The sequence below is a fragment of the Mobula hypostoma genome, chromosome 20 (assembly GCF_963921235.1).
Source record: "Mobula hypostoma chromosome 20, sMobHyp1.1, whole genome shotgun sequence".
NCBI classification, from domain to species: Eukaryota; Metazoa; Chordata; class Chondrichthyes; order Myliobatiformes; family Myliobatidae; genus Mobula; species Mobula hypostoma.
The window spans coordinates 11515690-11530224 of NC_086116.1; the positions used below are offsets into that span (position 1 = coordinate 11515690).

The following is a 14535-nucleotide window of genomic DNA, read 5'->3' on the forward strand; positions in this document are numbered from 1 at the left end:
TGCTGAGAGAACCAAGTCAGTTGGTCCAAGATTCAAAGGTATGGTGGATGAATATATCAATGGCATTGCGTGAAGAGGGAACGGTCAGCCATAATCTTATTGAATGGCAGAGCAGACACAAGGTGCAGAATGGAATGTGGGACAGAATAGCTTGAGGGGCAGAGTGGCACAGGAAGCTTCTACTTCATATACGTTTCTCACACTCTCACTGGAGTGATCAACCTGAAACCAACCTGTGCAAATTCGTATCACAGCTGGGACTTGTTTCACTGGAGCAGAGGAGAATAAGGAGTGATCTTACACAAGTACATAAAATATTGAGGGATCTCTTTCTCTCTAGTCCTATTCTACATAATCATCTTTTTCAGCCTTCTATGCAGGATTTCACATTTCAAGACTGGCACAGAAAGGGCATTAGGTGCTTTGAAGATCTTTTCATAGACAATCGTTTTGCAACTTTTGAACAACTGTCTGTAAAGATCAATCTACCCAACACTCATTTCTTCAGATATCTCCAAATTAGACATTTTATCAACCCTTTAATACCCAACTTTCCAGAGGTACCTGATAAAAATGTTGTGGACTTGTTCCTTCATATGAACATATTGGGTAAAGGTTTAATATCCACTATTTGAGATAGGTTAGTGATTTTGAGGCGAGCACCCTTTGACAAAATTAAAACTGCCTGGGAGCATGATTTAAATCTTTCTTTGTCCAACGAGGTTTGGGATTCAATTCTCAAGTCAGTTAATTCAACTTCTTTATGTGCTCGCCACTGTCTTTTACAGTTTAAGGTTGTACACAGGGCTTATACGTCTAAAAGTAAATTATCGTGGTTCTATCCTGATAATAGTCCCTGTTGTGACAAGCATAAAGGGGGTGAGGCTTCCCTTATTCATATGTACTGGGCTTGTCCTAGCTTGGAGAAATTTTGGAGAGATGTCTTTCTAACTTTATCCCATATACTTAATTGTTATCTGGAACCTAACCCTCTGATTGCTCTTTTCGGCACCTTGGGAGAGGTTGACACGCATCCGAGTCCAGCTAAACATCGTACATTGTCTTTTGCCTCTCCTTTGGCCAAACGTGCAGACCTTCTTAGGTGGAGAGATGTTGCCCCACCCACTCATGCTCAATGGCTCAGAGACATTATGTCCTGCTTAGACCTTGAAAAGATTCATTATTCACTTCTTAATTCGGATATAAAGTTCCAACAGGTGTGGGGACTTTTTCTTGAATATTTTCATAATTCCCATTTAGATTAAGGGTTTATCCCTCCTTTTTTTCCTTTTGCATTTAAATCCCTTACTTCCAGCTTCTTTCGGTTAAGACTTATGGTTTTTTTTTGATCTTATAGCTCAGGTAGTAGGCAATATTCATTCTTTTTATAGATACAGCTCTGTGGTGATAGAAGTTCTGATTAACTTCTCTATATATTGTAAGGTCGGCTTGGAGTTGGGTAGTGGGAGGGTGGGGTGGTAACTAGCTTTATACGATACTATTATGGGTCCTTTTCCTTAACTGTTACGAACTGTACATTTGATATGTCTGTTCTGCACTGTATAAACCTGTTCTTTTTACTGTTTTTTGCTGCATTGTAGAAACTTATAAAAAATTAATAAAATAAAATATTGAGGGATCTATGCATATATTCTTTTCCCCAAGGGTTGATGAAGCAGGATTTAAGGTGAGAGGGGAGAGATTTAATAGAAACCTGAGGGACAACTTTTTCACCCAGAGAGTGGTCCGTATGTAAAATGAGTTGCCAGAGGAAGTGGTTAAGGCGGGTACATTAACACCACTTGAAAAGTACTTAGATAGGTACATGGGTTGGAAATGTTTAGGGGGATAGGGATCACAGATGGGCAAATGTAATGAGTTTAGATGGGAATATTGGTCAGCATGGGCCCTTTGGGCCAAAGGACCTGCTTCCATGTTGTATGACTCTATGATTCTACCTGCACCTCTACAGGGGATGGAAGCTCTGAAGCAAACCACCAGGAATGGGTAGCTCTTGGCTGTACAGACCTCCTTCACGGATAAGGCCTTGTCATTTGTATCAATGAGATGGACACGTGGTGAGAGGTTTTGCTTGGTTAGAGTCAGATCAGATTAGTTATTGTCAAATACCGTATGCTAGGGTGCAATGAAATCCCTTGTTCATGTGAAGCTCATAGAGTCATAAGTAGCCACTGAAGTCCAAGATAATGCTAGGGTCGGAGTTTTTTTTTACAGGAGAAGGTGATAAACACTGTCAGTAGCAGTAGAACAAGTGAATGCAGAGAGGCCCAGCAGGTTACTTTGCCATGATAAGAGGTTGCTGGTGAAGATATGGTCCAGCAGCCAATATTTTCAGGTAATATACAATGAAGCTTCTTCTTGACACTTAATATGTTGGATGCTATATGTTGCAGATATTGCATCACTGATGCAGTGCAGGGTAAGTCCAAAGTATTCACAAGGGTGCTGGCATAGTAGGTTAAAATACAGGTTCTGGGATGAATCCATTGATATTCTTGAGGTGATTCTATGGGGGCGGGGAGAGAGGACAAGATGATTTTAAGTGGCATGGCTGTATCAAATCAAAGCTTTCAAGAGCTAGAAGGCAAATGGAAGCTATTTTACTGATAGCCTTACAACTTGCCTAATATAATTCCAGTCTACTGTAAAGCCAAGTTTGAAAAGTTAAAGGGTGAGTGCATTCTCTCTTTAATACTGGTTTGAATTGACTGGAAACCCTACATATGCACACAGGCAAACATCCACTTGTCATTCCTGTTCATGAGAGTGTAATATAGAGAAGCAGAAGTCTGATTTGTTTACTCAGCATTGCATTACATATCTTTGTTATTAGTGCAGCATTTATGACATAATACAATGTTTTGCATTCTTTATTATATTAACTTGAAGTATTTTCTTAATCTTTTGATTGCCAAATCTACCACAGAACTAAATAACCCTGTTTATTTTTCTTAATTAATTGATTTTTCAAGATCTGGGGGGCATTACTAGAAAGTGGCCTAAATGCCCCTGAGGTGAGCAGTATAAAAGCAGCAGAAAAGCTAGCTAGAAAGTGAGTGTCAGGCTTGTATAGGGTGACACATGTCTACTTTAATAGTAAGTTTACTTTGAACTTTGATATAAACCTTGGAGTCAGATCCAAGGCTGTGGTGTCCATTCATCCCATTGGCTGAAGAAGCATTTGAATCTGACACTTGTTGACATAAGAGATGGAAACATCATAGCCAAACAAAAGATTCATCCATCTTCAGTGCACTGACATGTTTGTTTTTTTTAAAGCATATTTTCCAGTCGTATTGCCAGAGCCCTCCACACCCATTCCATCCTCTGTATTGCCTCCTAGAACTACTCCATGATTACCATGTGTTAGGCAGGCACCTTCCAATCCCTAGCCAGCTATCAGGAATCACCTACCATTAGTTTCCAACTCATCACCTGCAGCCTATTTAAACCCAGCTCTCATCCACAGTCCCTGATCACTCATACAAACCGGCCAGCTTCAACCAGTTGTTGCTAGCCTTTGGTTACTTTGTTGGGTTAAGTATCTGTTGAGTCTTATTTTGTGCCTCCACCCCTCCCCCATGGCTTGTTATTTTGTAGTTTATTAGTAAAATATAGTTTACTGCTAAATTTCTCCACTACTTTGCAGTTGGACCAAGCCTTCTCCACATTTCTTGACAGATAACAATTTCTCTTTTCCCACTCACTTTCCCGAAAGTGGGAGCTGATAGTTTGTGATCCTTTTTTCAAATCACGTTTGAGTTTAAAACAGTGTGTGATTCACTGACCAAAGGGCTTACACATTTCATCTCTAATTGCTAAAATTAAAGAGCTCTGAAAGTCACTCACTTTCAACTAATGTGAACTGAGTGAACATATCTGAACAATTCATCCAAAGGATTCTCTAGGCAACACACAAAGGAAGTGGGGGATTTAGTGGGTCAGGCAGCATCGGTGGAGGGAAATGGACAGTCAGGTTTTGGGCCAAGACACTTCATCAGGCCTAGCTGTCAAATTTTACAGTCAGTTGCACATCAATAATTTATCAGCAGTGTGTAACTACAAAGGAGATGTTTGCTTCCTTTAATTCATAAAGTTCATACAGATGATGATTGTTGATGCTACAAACAGAAGGGGAGGAAAATTCACTTTAATTATCTGGTCATCACTTATCACTCAACCCTAATGTTATATTTTATTCTATAGGCACAGGAAGAGCTTCTTCCCTGAGGCTGTGACCCTGCTGAACCTCACATCACAGCGCTAAGCAGTATTGCACCCATATTGTACTGTCTCAGTACTTTTATATTTGTGTGCTGTAGCACTTACTTTTTATTCGCAGTTATTTTGTAAATAACACTATTCTTTGCATTTCTGGTCAGATGTTAACTACATTTCATTGGCTTTGTATCTGTACTCGGCACAATGACAATAAAGTTGAATCTAATCTAATCTAATCTAATAAAAACCTAGTTATATGATTTTCACTTTATTTCTGTTTGTGGGACCTTCATGTGCAGAAATTGGCAGTCATGTTACCTTCATTAAACTAGTGCCTTCACTTCAAAATACTTCAAAAGACAACAAACTGTGCACATTCAAAATGAAATAATAATATCAATAAATAATTTAACAATAGTTATCAAGAACATGAGATGAAGAGTCCTTGAAAGTGAGGCCATAGGTTTGGGAATAGTACAGTGATGGGGAAAGTGTAGTGGAAGAGGAAGCCATCTACTAACACTTTCTGGCTTCTCCTCTGATGTCAATATTGAATCCAATTTACTACCTCATCCTGAATGCCAAGCAACTGAACCTTCTTGATCAGCCCACCCCGTGAAGTCTTATCAATGTTGTTGATGTAAAGTCATAAGTCTATAAAACATTGGAGTGGAATTAGGCTGTTTGGCCCATGGTGTCTGCTCTGCTGTTTAATCATTTGTGGTTTTTTTATCCCTCTCAATCCCATTCTCCCACTTGTTCCCCCCATCACCTTTGACATCCTCACTAATCAAGAATCTATGAACCTCCACTTTAAATGTACCCAACCACTTCGCTTCCACAATGAATTTTACAGATTCACCACACTTGGCTCAAGAAATTCCTCCTTATTTCTGTTCTAAAGGGATATCCCTGTATCATTTGTACTCTGAGGATGTGCCCTCTTATCCTAGACTCTCCTACTATACAGGTAAAGGCCTCCCCACCATTGAGAACATTTACATGAAACACTTTTGCAGGAAAGCAGCATACATCACCAAGGGCCCCGACCACCCAGAACATGCTCTCATCTCGCTGCTGCCATCAGGAAGAAGGTACAGGAGCCTCAGGACGCATACCACCATGTTCAGGAACAGTTAGTAACCCTCAGCTATCAGACTCTTGAACCAAAGGGGATAGCTTCACTCAACTTCATTTCCCCCATCATTGAAGTGTTTCCAGAACCAATGAACTCACTTCCAATGACTCTTTGTCTCATGTTCTTGATAGTTCTTGCTTATTTATTTCTCATTATTATACCTTTCTTTTCTGTATTTGCAGTTTTCTGGCTTCTGCACTCTGATTGAACACCCAAGTCGAGCCTTCTTTCATTGATTCTGTTATCATTATTTTTCTGTAGATTTATTGAGTATGCCCACAAGAAAATTAATCTCAGGGTTGTATATGGTGGCATATATGTACTTTGATAATAATTTACTTTGTACAAGTTAATGTATCATCCTGAGGATGTGGATGTTTACAAACAAACAAGGTGATTGGATTTATAAAAGTCCATGGTAGGTACTAGGAGGAGGTCATAGTTTTTACATCCTTTGATACACTGCAAGTCACAGTATTTTATTACTTAGTCATGACTGTGACTGTGCAGAAATAAGAAGAACAGAAGGTCAATATCAACAACTGAGATACAAGTCTCCCATATCCGACAGCTACAACGCAAACTTGGACAAACACAGACAACTTCCTCCAGTATTGAACACAGAGCATTTAGGCAGAACTCAGCGTTATCACAGAATGAGGATAGATTCAAGACTGGGTGATGCCAAACTGCCACAAACTGCAATACTCTTCAGAAGATAACAATATTCACATTGTCAACTGCAGTACTTTCACACATTGCTTATTCTTGAGATTTGAGAAGTTTACTACTGCTGCTGTCTGCTCATTTGAAGGACTTCAAACTTCTCATCTCTACTCCAAGGCAACAGCTGCATGCTTTTGCACAAAAATATCAACAGGAAAATTGAGGACTGGCTGTACAATGCTGGCTTCCAGCAACAGAATGCCCAGCTCATATTCCCTTCTGTAATATGTTAGTAGAAGTTTGGAAGTACTTCTTACACCCAAAGTATTTTCCTGTAAACATTTTAGCCTCTGCAGTCATCAGCTCTCTTTTATATGCTCTCATCCAGAGAATGTTCAAAATTGTTTGTTTCACCGTATAGCTGCCCACTGCACTTTATCCCCAACTGCATTCAAAGACAGATAAATGCATCCATATAGCGTTGTTAACATCGTAAAACCTTTGAACACACTTCAAAGTAGCATTATCACGTAAATTCCAACAGTAAACCAAAGTGAAACACATTTAGTCATGTGATATAAACTCATTCAACGGGTATTTTAAAGGATTATAGAAAAGTGAAAGATTCGAAGTATATTTATTATCAAAGAATGTATAAATTTCACTCCGAGGCGTGTTTGCTCACAGGCAGTTGCAAAGCAAATCTCCAAAAGAAACTAATCAAAACAAAATTAAAGAGAGATGTACCAATTTAGAGCAGCAGTTCCAGAGATTTGAGTGGCAGTATCTGAATGCTCACTAGTTAATGAGGTAGTGGGTGGCAGTGGGGCGGGGGGGGGGGGGAGTTGCGAGAAAAGAAAGAAAGCAGAGAGATAGAGGAATTCAGAAGGTGCAATATGTCCTCATTTACTTTAAGTCATTATAGCAGAATCAGATTAAAAATGAAGCTTAGTCCCACTTTCTGATACTCTGACAAACTTAAGCAGAGATTTACAGATTGAAGACATTCGCAACGTGGAGCAAAATAGGTAAATGAAGATATAGCAAAGTTAAGCTTAGATTCCAGAAAGCTGTATTATGAAGTGGATAGGTTAAGTTACAAAATATAAAAGAGATTTTGGAAACACTGTATGGTAAACCAGCTCCAATAGATGGATCACATTGTCTATATTGTTGACATCAAACACCTGGAGCCAGTTTTAGTCCAACCTCTGTTACAGCAAGCGATTTTCAGAAGGACAGCGAAGACATTTCAAAGAATGTTTTTAGAATTGGCTAGAAAAGATGTAACATCCTAACTAGTTCATTTTAGTCCATACAAAATGGAGAAGGAGCACCAGAGGAGGCAATAGACATCTTGAATCTCTACGTTAAATGGGCTGCCTATTTTCTCCAACAATGTGGTCTCCACCATGGGCACATCAGAACCGAAAGAGCAGGAGTCATTATTGATCCTGAGGACATGTCTAAGATGTAAAAATGAATAGTGATTCATGAAAATAACTCACCACCATCTTCTCAAAGGCATGTAGGGATGGGCAATGAAAGATGGCCTTGCCCGTGATGTCCAGATCCTGAGAAATGAATAAAAATAATTCCAATGCATTTAATTACATGAATGTAAGTAACCAAGCTTCTGAGATTGAAGACAAACCAAAGTTGTCAGATCAATTATCCAGGCTGTTTTATAATAGCTTCTAGGCCACTCTTTGTTGATGTAAGGTTTTCTATAGAGTGATTATCATCCTGGGTTCTGCTGCATGCCAATCAGAATCTACTTGAACATTGTGTAACATTATATGTTTATGAACTGCCAAGCATTTCCATGCATATCAGGTTCTGTCTGGCCCCAGGTTCATTACTGGGACAGTGCTTTGACACTAAACAATTGCGTTGGACTGTACCTGAAAACATGGTGCACTGAAGGAGGGATGTGGGACAGGTGGTAAAGGAGGAGCACTGGGGTGGGGAACAAAGGATGATACAGGTGTAGACACACCCAGCACTTCAACACCAGGCAAGGTTATTTGATCCCAAAAAAAATGGACTTATTTATCATTACAGAATGTTTCTCCGGTGTTTCCCACTCCGTCCCTTCTTCCCAACCATAATACCCCTCTCCCTGCTCCCTTCCCATTCTCAGTTCCCAACAGAGGCAAGGTGGAGATACATCTCTGCCAAAGGAGGTATAAGGCACTCTTTCTCTCCACCAGCCCCCAGGCCATCCTTGGGCAATGTGTAGCACCTGCTTAGCCCCCGATCAGGGGGCATGTGAAGTTAGAGAAGCAGATGGTGGATGGTCGTTTGAGCAGCTGAGCATATTACAAGTTCTGATTTTGCGACCACTGATGCCAGGCAGGTAATCCCTGAAGAGTATCGATAATAACTGGGGTCACCCACCTTGTAAAGACAAGGCCCAGAAGAGGGCAGTGGCAAACAATTTCTGGAGAAAAAATTGCCAAGAATTTGTAGACCATGATTGTCCACATCATAAAACATGACACATAATGACAATGATGATCAAAATCAGGTTTATCATTATTCACATATGTCATGACATCTGTTTTTTTGCGGCAGCAGTGCAGTGCAATACAAAAAATTACTATAGTACTTTGCAAAAATGTTAGGCAGCCTAGCTATATACATATGCCTAAGATTTTTGCACAGTACTGTACCGTATGTAGCAATCAAACTTGGAACTGTTTTACCATCTTTGCCAGGGGATTATCTGGATAATACTCATGTCACAAAATTAAGCTTTTTGCTATCCAAAAGAACATGATAATTCCCTCCCAACTAGAAAGTCATTCCTTGACACTAAACACACTATGCAGAATTCTGATTTTGTGATGAACACACTATATAGATGCAAACCCTTCTTCCTTGGGACATTGAAGCATAGAGGTTTAGACACAAGCACACAACCATTGCAGCCATTGCCCGGGTGTTAAGTTGCCTGATTGTGCAAGGGTGCCCTCTTGAGCCATATGGTTTGTATAGGAAGATAAAATCCACATACCCATAATTTGAATATTCTTAATGAAATGCTAATATGAGGAGGAATTTCTTTAGCCAGAAATGGTGAATCTGTGCAATTCATTCCTATACATGGCTGTGGAGGCCATGTCATTTGGTATATTTAAATTGGAGGTTGATAGGTTCTTGATTAGTAAGGGTATCAAACGTTATGGGGAGGTGGCAAGAGAATAAGGTTAACTGGGATAACAAATCAACCATAATGGAATGGTGCAGCAGGGTCAATGGGCTGAATGGCCTAATTCTGTTCCTATGTCAGATGGTCTATGGTCATTTGTATTTGGTTTTTCTTGTGGTTGTGTCATTTACCTGAGAATAATACCAGAGGACATCTATTTAAGGTGAGTAGAGAACGTTTTAGGGGAGATGTTATAAGAGGGTTTTAAACATGAAGAGTGCAATTGTCTGGAATGCATTGCTGGAGGTAGTGGTTGAGTTGATATATTAGAGACATTTAAGAGACTTTTAGGTAAGCATATGGGTGAAAGAAAATGGATGGATATGGGCTATGTAGAAGGGAAGGGTTAAAATGATCATGGATAAGGTTAAAAAAACAGTACAACATCAGGGACAGAAGGGACTGTATTTTGCTGTACTGTCCTATATTTCTTTAACACTAAGAACTTCTTTTCCACTGGAACAGTAAGTAAAAGGACAAAGAAATTGGATATCTAAATCTGAGGGGCTGTATAGAATAGAGTCACATATGACCCACAGCCATTAGTTTGGCCACCTCAACATAAAGCTTCATCTTCCCTACTTGGGTGGTAAAATGGTGGAACAAACTTCTGCTGTTTACAGAACCTAACCGATTTCCATTCCTTGGAATATCAACCTCCACCCCTCTGGTTTAGGAATGTTGATCAGGAAAGCCCATGTTTTGATTCCAGTGATCCCACAGGGCTTGGTCAGGCAGAGTCTTGCTTCTCTACAATTTCATAGTTTTAATATTAATTTATATCACAATACTGAGCCAAGACCAGAAGGGAAAGTTAGCACGATTGAGTCGGTTACATCCAGTAATATGGCTCAAGCCTTCCCTTTCATATTGTATTGGGTGTAATGCATTGACATTGGTTACCTGCCAGCAATCTTTAAAACTAAATCAACTGCAAATTATACTTGACAGAACCTTAAACCTAGACACCAAATAAAACATTCCATGCAAGGGGGGAGAAACAGACCCTCCCATTCTTGTGAAATTTAACTTGGCTCTTGACCGAGTCTGTTTATTTACTCATAGATGGAATGTCCTTGTGAAATAAAGATGCTTAGACTTATTCATATAAGTTAGGGTTTCGCCATTCAAGAAATAAACAATTACAGACAAGCAAGAGGTGCTCTTCCATCAGGATGTAGAAGTAAATTTTCACAGGCGTGATGGAGGGCCACTTCTTGCTTGTCTGTAATTGTCTGATTATGCTGCAGTAAATACAGAAACCATTCAGGTGCTCATATTTACACATGCACTGCTCTGTAACTGAAGCAGTGAGAGAGGAAAAAAAATCACAGAGGATTATTCATTTTTAACTTCCACAGTGTTAGCGAAATGATCTGCTAACATTTGTAATCTATGGCCACACCAAACAGCAAAACGTAAATCTGAACAGTGCAGAAAGGATTAAAATGTTAAGCTTCATAATTCCATCATTGCCGAATTGCAAACGTAGAGTTAATATTGTTAACTATATTCACATTGCTTTTGCCTTCCTCTCTCCGATCTGTTGGTGAAATGGGAAGCCTCCGCACACATTCTTTCTCTCACTCTCCTTTTTCTCCCTCTGTCCCTCTGAATATACCTCTTGCCCATCCTCTGGGTCCCCCCACCCCCGTCTTTCTTCCCGGACCTCCTGTCCCATGATCCTCTCTTATCCCCTTTTGCCTATCACCTGTCCAGCTCTCGGCTCTATCCCTCCCCCTCCTGTCTTCTCCTATCATTTTGGATCTCCCCCTCCCCCTCCAACTTTCAAATCCCTTACTCACTCTTCCTTCAGTTAGTCCTGACGAAGGGTCTCGGCCTGAAACGTCGACTGCACCTCTTTCTATAGATGCTGCCTGGCCTGCTGCATTCACCAGCAACTTTGATGTATGTAGCCTCCACTTTAACTGGATTCAAGATGATTCTCTAATTCTATAAGGTATTGTTAATCTACAGTGTTTTGCAATTTTACTGGGTTCTGTAAATCTATAAGGCGGTGCCATTCAATAAGGTAATGCAATGACAGTTTAGAAGCAGAAGCTGTACCTCTGGGTTTCCTTAATGATTTTTGATCTCTAAAACATTTTTATATTTAACCTGGTGCCTCAAAAAAGTCAGTAAAGTGATTTCTAGGCAGCAATTCCTTGTATCTGATGTTCTACTCGATGTGGAAGGCAATGGTGAAGATGATATTGCATTGTATTGTATTGTGTTGGCTTATTATTGTCACATATATCAAGATACGGTGAAAAGCTTGTTTTGCATACTGTTTATTCAGACCAAATTGTTACATGGTGTATTGAGATAGAACAAGGTAAAACAATAACATTGCAAAATAAAATGTAAAAGCTCTAGAGAAAGTGCAGTACAGATAAACAATAAAGTGCCAGATCATAGTGAGGTGGATTGTGAGGTCAAGAGTCCATCTCATCCTACAAGAAATCTGTGCTCCAGGCTTCATGATGCAGTGAACAGTTCTGAGCAGATCCATCTATCTCTAATGTCCATCCACCCTTCTGCCCTGTATCTTTCACATAAGTTCTCTCTCAGAAAAGTGTGCTCTGCCTAGGATCTCGCTTATACTACTCCAGACCAAAATATCTTTCTGTTTTGAAAGTAGATGAAAGCTGCAAATATCTGCCGTATTCCCCAAGGACAGAAATTCCACAGTTTGGTCAGCACAATAATTCATCTGCACAAATTATTAACCATATTAAAACTAAGCATGGGCAATTCTTCTGAAGCTGCTATTGCTCAGAAGTAAATATATTAATGAATGAAGCACACATGAAGTCTGACAGAGTCCCAAAAGTATGGATTCAAGAAGATGATTCCTTTGCTGGAAGAATATAGAAGTTGCTAATCAGTTTTTAAAGATAAGGGGTCATCCATTTAAGCCAGCAATGAAATTAAAGTGTTTCTCTAACAGAATCGAGATTATTTGCAACTCTTTTCCCTGGAAGAGGAATTTTGTTCAGGTGGAGGTCAATAGATTCTAAATATGCAAAGCAAACCAGGGTGACTTAGAAGTAGGAGGGAATGTGAGCCTGAAGGTATAAGAATATCAGCCATAGTTTTACTGACTAGTACAATAGATTCGAGGGACTGAATGGCTTACTCTTACCCTCAGTTTTTATGTTTGTAATTGTGTCAAATATGGGGCTTGCCTTAATTTTGCAGAATATGTTCACAACCAGCACAAAACCATGAAATGTGCTCATAATCTACCCTTAGCAGGAATGTTACTTATTCTAATGTTTTGTTTCATGCAAAAAATATGCTCCAAAATGTTTTTCCCTTACACAGTTGCCAATGTGTGGAATGGTCATAAGATAAAGTTGTGCTGATTAAAAAGAAAGTATTAGATCTTTGGCTAGGAACAGACTATGGTTTATTGGTATAGCTGAATAATTATTAAAATATAACATATTGTTGCTTGTAATTTGGGTGTTGAATTATGTTATGGAGAGAACGCAACCTACTGAGGACATAGATACTCACCTGTGCTAGGATCTGACTACATCACCACCAAAACCACCAACTTTGAAGAAAGTAGGTTAACTTGCCTTTTGTTGCAAATGAAAAAGGAGAAAAATTCTCAAAACTTCAGAACTGCAATTATCTTAGTTCAAAGATCTTTCATCATCGTAACTCAAAGAAGCAGAATACAAAGTTGGGACATGCAGGGGTGCACACATCTGAAGGAAGAAAATCGACATAAAGCATTTACTCTGTTTCTCTCTACATAAATGTTTTCTGATTTGATGACTATTTCCAGCATCGTCTGTTTTTAAATCAGGGATAACTCTGCTGCTCTCTTTCAAGATGATGCCATTGAATCTTTTGTATGACCCAACAAGAAGGACTTTACTTGGTTTAATACTTTATCTAGAAACCGTGCAGCATCTCCTCTGACTGCTACGCAGTCTATCATCAAACTTCAGATCTCCATCCTGACATGAACTACAACCTTCTGAGTCAGAAGGTCTGTCTAATGTACTTGTACACTACAACATATTGCATTCTTGACCCCATTGAGGCCTATCAAAGATTATTTATTGGAGAATCTTAAGACCTTAAGACCGACTGGAAGAAAATGAGGGCATTCAGCTTGCAAATCCGAACTCTACGGCTGAAACTTTCTTCAAATAAATTTCAACATCACTTGTTGCTTTTATTTCCTTCAGTTTTAGGATGAGGCTGCCAAGGTTCAGACATTTGCTCCTGGAAATTCTGTCGCCTGGTTGCAGTTGATTTCACTGTTTTGTGGCTGGTAATTAGTAATTTGCTGCCACATGTATCAAATTACAGTGAAGATCTTTGCTTTTCATTCAGATCATTTCATCACATCGGTTCATCGAGGTAGTATGGGGAAATGTATTAACATAATGCAGAATAAAGTTTCACAGTCACAGACAACGTGCTGTTCAAGAAGACAATAACGTGCAAGACTATGATGAGGTAAATTGTGAGGACAAGAGTCAATCTTATCACACAAGAGGTCTATTCAATAATCTTTTGATAGTTGAATAAGACAGTTGGACTGTAAATGCATGTTGGACAGAGTAAAATGTGATGAACAATTTCTAGGTTGTTTTGCATTTTGTGCAAATTATTTACACATTTTACCAGGTATTTTCAGGATTCAGCCATGTTAAGTGTTTGCACACACCATAGCAATCACTCCTTATATGACAATACTTTTGGAGCGTTATGGGGGGAAGTTTTGGCTCCCTTGTTCTAGTGGTAACTAGCATTGGTCACTTGTGTGATGAACATGTTTTCATAGCTCAGCATTAGACGTACCTAATGAGTTAAGTCATAGACTCTACCTCTATCCTTATGTAACCATTTTGTCTCCCATCCATCACAATACTGCACTATGCCCTACTCTTACTCCTGTCTATCTTGCCTGTACAACCCAGATACCACAAATCTGTTGAAATCCTTAGAGGAACTTATGGGCGGGATAGACAAAGGAAAGTCAGTGGTTGTCGTTCACTTGGATTTTCACCTTTGACAAGGTGCCACACATGAGGCTGTTAAACAAGATAAGTGGCAGATGTCTTACTATGTAAGAAAGCATATGGACATGTACTTTGGTAGAAGGAATAAGGGCATGGACTATTTTCTAAATAGTCTATGAATTCAGAATTCAGAGGTGCAAAGGGATTTGGGAGTCCTTGTACAGGATTCTCCGAAGGTTAACTTGCAGGTTGAGTAAGGTAGGCAAAAGCAATATTCACATTAATTT

The 14535-nt window shown here is 39.4% G+C and overlaps 1 protein-coding gene across 6 annotated transcripts in view; it reads right to left on the bottom strand.

The window, feature by feature from the left end:
• The window catches only part of pde3a (phosphodiesterase 3A, cGMP-inhibited), a 547044-nt gene that overhangs the window by 240433 nt on the left and 292076 nt on the right, over window positions 1-14535 (bottom strand). For 3 of the 6 annotated variants that reach the window (XM_063072389.1, XM_063072394.1, XM_063072392.1), the window contains exon 3: window positions 7555-7620. The exons of the other annotated variants lie outside the window; for them this stretch is intronic. In XM_063072389.1, the coding sequence (XP_062928459.1) occupies window positions 7555-7620 (66 nt within the window). The remainder of the gene's footprint in view (window positions 1-7554; window positions 7621-14535) is intronic. 6 annotated transcript variants of the gene reach the window in all.